At 36.0% G+C, this 7,601-nt stretch overlaps 1 protein-coding gene across 1 annotated transcript in view; it reads left to right on the top strand.

The window, feature by feature from the left end:
• LOC103266246 (WD repeat-containing protein 64-like) overlaps positions 1 to 1,392 on the top strand; it is a 41,850-nt gene extending 40,458 nt beyond the window's left edge. The window contains exon 13 of the mRNA XM_008063864.1: positions 858 to 1,392. Coding sequence (XP_008062055.1) covers positions 858 to 941 — 84 coding nt within the window. The 3' untranslated portion in view covers positions 942 to 1,392. The remainder of the gene's footprint in view (positions 1 to 857) is intronic.
• The last annotated feature ends 6,209 nt before the right edge of the window (positions 1,393 to 7,601 follow it).

Here is a 7,601-nt window from a genome sequence, read left to right on the forward strand (position 1 = left end):
CGGGAGCGGCCACTGCACTCCAGTCTGGGCGACAGAATGAGACTTCAACTCAAAAAAAAAAGAAATAATGAATTAGTTTTAAAAAGACATAGATGAGGATAAAAAAAGAAGATAAAAGAAAGAAAGTGCAGCTTGGGAAGTTGCCTCCAGCTGGGTTTTAGCAGCTGGCTCTAGGGAACTAGGCCTCAGGAAGAAAGAGCAGTGGTCATGTGGCCTATTAGTATCCAAGCCTGAAGGATCTTTCGACTTTAGGGGTCACATTTTTCCTCTCCTTCCCAACTCTCTATATCTCTTCCTCCTCTTTTTCTTCCTTCTCTCCTCTTTTTCATAATAGATCATAAATTCCTATTGTAGATATTGTAAATGTTCATTGAACATCATCGCCAAAAGTAGGCGTTTCATGATCTGAACTTTTAAACCTAATGAGTTTAAATTTTTATATCTATTTCTTCCAAACACATTCAACTCAAAATGTTTATTCCTCATTTGTGTATCAATGAACGCTGATGTTGTTAATATTCAATATTCATGAATAATGATGTCACATATGATTGTATAATATATAATTAATTATTGATTATTAATTAAGTCTCCACATTATGCAGTGGAGTCCCAGATTAGATCACTGCCCAGATAAGTAACTCTATAGCTTCTGCTCTTCCATCTCATCCTTCCAGAGTCCCACCTCCTACTTTTAACGCACTTTTAAGGCACATAGAATTGTTAAGTAAATAACAATTTACTTTTTTTCTAGAAGGATTAAAATCTCCATATAAATTCATGGTGTCCCCTGACTGTGGAAAATTGTGTCTGTCATATGATGCCTGTTACTAACTCATATGCTCTTTATTTCACAGGCATCACGGAAGAAAAGTTTGAAAAAGAATTTAGTTCCACAGATAAATCTGGCTTCTTCCTTCTTCCCAGCCATACAAAAGTAAAGGGAAAAATCAGAAGTGGCCACTGTACATAAAATGGCGAGGTCTGGATGATGCTCACGTCTTTATTTCACAATGAGAAGGGGAATTCAGCATATACTGTCGGTTGTCTTTGTGTCCTCAGGCCATCCTGTTGGGGAAGATTGTGGAGCTCTGGTGACCTCAACTCTGAATAACAAGCAAGGAGCAAGCAGCCGGACATTTAGGCAGTGTTTCTTGCTTACTGTCAGCAAACTGACACATAAGAAAACAAATGAAACCAATAGTACAAGTAGATGAAGTAGATGTAAAAAATATGGTTACCAGTGATTAGCTCTCCACATCCTCCTATTGTTAACCTTAATCCAGAACCTGAATTATTGTCAGAACATGTGCAGTCAGAGGCAAATCACTTGTGTGTCATGCTATGTGGTATACAAAAAGAATTATTACTCAAAAGAAAAATGTACCTGTCAAGCCTCTAATGTTTGTCTTCTTCATTTAGAGAAATGTTATCGGAAGAAAATGTTCAAAATCCCTTAGATAAAGTCAGAAGTTATTTACATTTCATCTAGAAATGACTCCAGATAAATAGAACTTGATGAGTGGATTGCCTGAGCCCACGGGTTCGAGACCTGCCCAGGCAACTTGGCAAGACCTCATCTCTACAATAAATAAAAAATCAGCCAGGCATGGTAGCGTGGGCCTGTAGTTCCAGCTACTTGGAAGACTGAGGCGGAAGGATTGCCGGAGCCCAGCAGGTTGAGGCTGCGGTGGCTGGGAGTGGCCACTGCACTCCAGTCTGGGTGACAGAGTGAGACTCCCACTCAAAAAAAAAAAAAAAAAAAATAGAGCTTGAATGGTTATCTGAACTTTCTGGGGTTCATCTTTTATTAATTTATTAATTGATTTTGGTATTTTGGCCAAATGATCAATTTCACCAATGGCTACTCATGTATAAGATAAAAGTAACTAAATTTTATCAATAATTAATGAGATTTTAAATAAGTCAAAGGCAAAAAGAAAGTATCAGAATTGAAGCCTGAGGAGAGGGGCACAGTGGCTTATGCCTGTATTCCCAGAACTTTGGGAGGCTAAGGCAGAAGGACTGCTTAAGCCCAAGACCAGCCTAGGCAACACAGGGAGACCTCATCTCTACAAAAGTAAAAAAAAAAAAAAAAAATTATCCAGACATGGTGATACGTGACTGTAGTTCCAGTTTCTCAGGCAGCTGAGCCAGGAGGATCACCTGAGCCCAAAAGGTTGAGGCTGCAGTGACCCATGTTCATGCCACTGCCCTCCAACTTGGGTGACAGAGTAAGACCCCAACTCAAAAAAAAAAAGAAAAAAAAAAGGAATTGAAGCCTGAAGAGATTGACTGGGTTGGGCTTCTTCATGAAATGACTCTAAGCTCCAAGTAATAAAATAAAAGTGTTCCCATGTCAAGGGTTAGTCTATGTTCCCCCAAACAACCAGGCACTTGATAAGAAAAAACTGTGGTCCTTTAATTTTTTATTCTGTCTTTCCATTCTGGATTTTATAACTCTTAAATCCCAACATCTTTGGAAAACTAAGAAAATGTTTTGTTCATATATTTACACATTGTATTTACACATTTATTTTTATGTTAATTCCTAGGCATATACAGTACTACTTGTTGTAGCTAATAAGAATGTGATCATTTCTCCTACTGCTTTCTTTTTTTTTCTTTTTTCTTTTTTCCAGTTAGGGTCTCACTTTGTCACCCAGGCTGGAGTATAGTGACCTGATCACAGCTCACCACAGCCTCAACCTCTTGGGCTCAGGCAATTCTTCCCATTTCAGCCTCCTGAGAAGCTAGGATTGGAGGATTATGACACCACACTAGGTTATTTTTTTTTTTTTTTTTTTAAAGAAATGAGAGTCTCGCTGTGTTGACCAAACTGGTCTCAAACTCCTGGGTTCAAGCCTCCACTTGGTCTCCCAAAGTGCTGGGATTATAGGTGTGAGATACTGAGCCCAGTCTCTTTCTTTTTCTTTTAACTTGTTTATTTATACATTTTAATTACACAAGAACTGTAGTTCCAAGAGAAAAATATTGAGATTAAGATTTTTACATTTTTTAAATGTTATGTATAACTTACTCAAATTAAAGAAGAGACCCTAGGAAAACAGAGTATAGTTATAGAGTATCAACCACCTATAAATTCCTAACTAAGCCAGGAAACCATGTTTTGTTTTGTTTTTTAAATCTAAAGGTAGAAACAAAAACTTGCAAGGAGTTTGTGAAAATGATTTTATTTTCCATCTTTCAATCTCAGTTGTAAAAAGTCATTTCATCCCAAGGCATAGATTTCCCCAAAACAGACAGTGTTGACCATGGCCAAGCACTAGGTTTCTTTAGCATGGCATTCAAGTTACTAAATTAGCATCCTTGACCTTTTTTGCTAGAAGAATTCACTCCCAGATATCTTTGAACAGAGATATACAATTTATTGACCCCAAGAGGGGTTTTAAAAAAATATTTTCGCATCTTTGCACATTATACATATGTTAAGTGATTTTATTTTAGTCAATATATGAGGAGGATCCCAAAAGATGGAATGTATTTTTTTTAATGTGTATTTATTCTTACATGTTTAAACTTCAGTCACCTCAGTTTGATGCAACACACCTATTCAGACACTTTTTCCACTGCTCCAAACAGTTTTTGAACTCATCGATTTTGATGCCTTTTCATGCTTCTGCCATTTTTTGTTTCATTTCTTCCACTTCGGCAAAATGTTTCTCTTAGAGGACTTTTTTCATCCAGGAAACAAACAAAAAAGCATCTCAGGTGAAATCAGATGTATGGGGAAGTGGGGCACAGGGGTCATACTGTTTTTGATCAAAAACTTCTAAACACTCAGCGTGGTATGGGCAGATGTGTTGTCATGGTGGAAGAACCAGTCACCTGTTTGCCACAACTCAGGACGTTTCTTCCGCAAATCATGATGCAATCTTCTCAAAACTTCTAGGAAAAAACTTTGATTGACAGTTTGATCTGGAGGAACAAATTCCAAGTGTACTACAAGGGGCCCACCCTCCAAAAGATCATTCTTTTTTTCTGGGTCCCCCCTCATACTGTGAAGAAAAACATTATACATAATTACGTAGTTATAGTTTTTCATGAAACACATAATACATAGTAAAACTTCATCTTTTCCCTCATCTAGCAAATGATAGACTGATTACTTTAAACTGACCCTTTTTAAAAAGGCAGGATTTGTTGACAAATAAATTAAGAATATTCCATTATGTTTGTTTTGGATATTTTACTAAAATATGGGGTAATGACTTCTTCAGGTTATGGAAAGCTAGGTAATTTGAATGATTCACTTTCTCTAAAAACAACCAGAATCCCAGAAAAGATCTGTTTTAGGTACTGTAGAGTAAATGAGATGATAAGACAGGAACACGCCAGATTCCAGAGGAGGACTGAGACTCAGTCAGGTAAGTCAGCCTAAGTTTTGAAGCCAGTTTTTCTCCTGCAAGCATGTTCTAGTTTCAGAAGGGAAGATTAAGAGGCTAAGAAGCCAAGGCAGTAATTAGGGCTAAGACCTCCTCAAAGACATAGGGAAAAGGTTAGAACTGAAGCCTGAAGACTGGCTTATCTGCAACTCTTCAAGAAATGATTCTTAGCTCTGAATAGAAATAAGTGCAAATCTATACACTTCATAGTAAAACTGTTAAAAATTGAACAGAAAGAAAAAAATGATGGAAGCAACAAGAGGACGATAAAGGACAAATTATCTTCATAAGTAACACGATTAGACTGACTTCTGCCAACTTCTCCACAAAAGAGGAATAAGGACCTGAAAACAAATAATATCCTCAAAGTTATGTGATAGAGCAATACTAATAACATGTTAATTGTAGAATCTAGGTGGTAGAATCTAGGTATTCATTATAAAATTATTTCAAATTATCAGAATGTTCTTATTTTTTTCCATAATAAAAAGTAGAGAAGTCTAATATAGAAATCATTGCACTATTTTAGAGGAAAATTAAAGGAGTCTTACATAAATGCAAAGGTACATTTATGTTTATGGCTTGGAAAACTCAATATTATAAAGAAGTTACTTCTTTCTATATATCATCTATTGCTGTGTAATAAACAACCAAAACAATTGAGTAGTTTAAAACGAAAATTATTTTATTTGGTTATAATTCTGTGAGTCAGCAATTTGGGTTGGGCCAACTGGTCATTTCATCTGGTCTTAGCTGGTGTCACTCACACAACTACAGTGCGTAGCTAAATAATCTAAAATGGGCTTTCTCACATATTTTCTGTTGGTGCTGGCTATTGGATGAACTTCTCTTTCTGTGTGGTCTCTCACTCCCAAAGAAGCTAGGCCATAATTCATCAAATGATGACCTCAGAGTTTCAGGAAGGTGAGAACAGAAGCTACAAAATCTCTGGTAGCTGAGAACTCTCACAGTATCCTATCTGCTACATAGTATTAGTCAGATTAAATCACAAAGCAAACCTCAACTCAGGGGAGTGGAGACATAGTCATATTATAAAGGAGCATGCATACAAAGATAGGAGGAATTGGTGGGGGTGGGGGCTGTACCACACTCCCCAAATGTATCTTTTAAGTTCAATGTTATCCTCTCTCAACATTTAAAAAAATTTAACTTGACAAGTTGATTTATATTTTTTAAGAATAAAAAATGGCCAAGAAGCCAGAATATCAGTGAAGGGCAATTAATATGGACTTGCTTGACTATATATCAAGACAACAATATAAAGCTACAGTAATTAATACTGTGTGGTATTGGCACAAGAATAGACAAAACAGACCAATGGAATGGAATAGATAGCACCGAAAGCAACTCTCACGTATCTAGACATTTGACTTAAAGCATAAATAACACTACAACATAGTATAAAAAGGATTAGCATTTCCATAAGTCATACTGAGAGAATTAGCTATCAGCATTGAAAAAATATTTAAAATGTCTCCTACTTCACACCATGCATAGAAATCAGTGTCATGTGATTGTAAGAAGCAAAATACAAATTAATTTTAGAATACAACAAAGAAGTTTTTAATGAGCTCAGGGCAGGAAAATAATTTTTAAACAGTATACAAAAGTCACTGAGTACAAATGAAAAGATAAATAAATAGAACTATATTATAGTACAAAAGTCCTGTTCACCACAGAAACACTATTAAGAAAATAAAAAGGCAAGCTGCAGAATGGCAGATTTTCACTACCTTTAACTAAGAAAGGACTTATATCCAAACGGTCAATAACTCCAACAAATTTAAAAGACAAATCAGTAGAATCAGCAAAGTATGTGAACTGACACTTCACAAAAAAGGATACCCAAATTGCCAATACATGTATGAAAAGTTTCTCTATCTCCTTAGTAATCAGGGAAATGCTAATTAGAACTACAATAGATGAAAGACTTGACCAAAACACAAATACACACATACACAAATACTTCTGAGACTAGTAAGCAATTATACCAAGCTTGTAGAATATGAGGTTGGCATACAAAAGTCAACTAAAGTCCTATATTAGTGGCCAACAATGAACAAGTGGAATTGAAATGAAAAACAATACCACTTACATGAATACTCTCGAGTGAAATACTTAGGTAAAAATCTAACGAAATATCTACAAGAGCTACATGAGGAAAACTACCATAATATGATGAAAGAAATCAAAGAAACTAAATAAATGGGGAGTTATTTCATGTTCATGGATAGGAAGACTCAATATTATCAAGATGTCAGTTCTTCCCAACTTGACCTATAAGTTCAATGCAATCCCAATCAAAATTCTACCAAGTTACTGTGGGAATATTAACAATCTGATTCTAAAGTTAACATGGAGAGGTGAAAGATTAAGAATCGCCAATATAATATTGAAGGAGAAGAACGTGGTTGGAAGACTGACATCAAGACTTAACTACAAACCTACATCAATCAAGACAGTGTGGTATTGGCAAAAGACTAGATAAATAGATCAATGGAACGGAAGAGAAGGCCAGGCACAGTGGTCATGCCTGTAGTCCCAGCACTTTGGGAGGTCAAGGTGAGAGAATTGTCTGAGCCTAGGGCTTCAAGACCAGCCTGGGCAACTTGGCAAGACCTCATCTCTATAATAAATTTAAAAATTAGCCAAGCGGGGTGACATGCACTTGTAGTTCTAGCTACTTAGAAGGCTGAGGTGGAAGAATCACCTGAGCCCAGCAGGTTGAGGCTGTGGTGGCCATGATGGTACCACTGCACTTCAGTCTGTGTGACAGAGTAAGACTCCAACTAAAAAAAAACAAAACAAGAAAACAGAAGAGAAATAACCCAGAAATAAATCCATATAAATCCAGTTGACTGATTTCTTACAAAATAAGCAAAGATAATACAGTGGAAAAAGCACAGCCTTCAACAAATGGTGCTGGAACAACTGGACATCCACATACAAAAAAAAAATCAATCTAGACACAGACTTACATCTTTCACAAAAATTGACTCAAAATGAATCATAAACCTAAATGTAAAATGCAAAACTATAAAACAACTAGAAGAAAACATAGGATAAATTTCAAATCGCCCTTAGTATAGTGATAATGTTTTTGATACAACACCAAAGACAAAACCTATGAAAGAAATAATAGATAAACAATACTTGATAAGACTAAAAATCTTA

The sequence above is a fragment of the Carlito syrichta genome, unplaced genomic scaffold (assembly GCF_000164805.1).
Source record: "Carlito syrichta isolate Samal-C Ts95f unplaced genomic scaffold, Tarsius_syrichta-2.0.1 Scaffold307108, whole genome shotgun sequence".
NCBI lineage: Eukaryota > Metazoa > Chordata > Mammalia > Primates > Tarsiidae > Carlito > Carlito syrichta.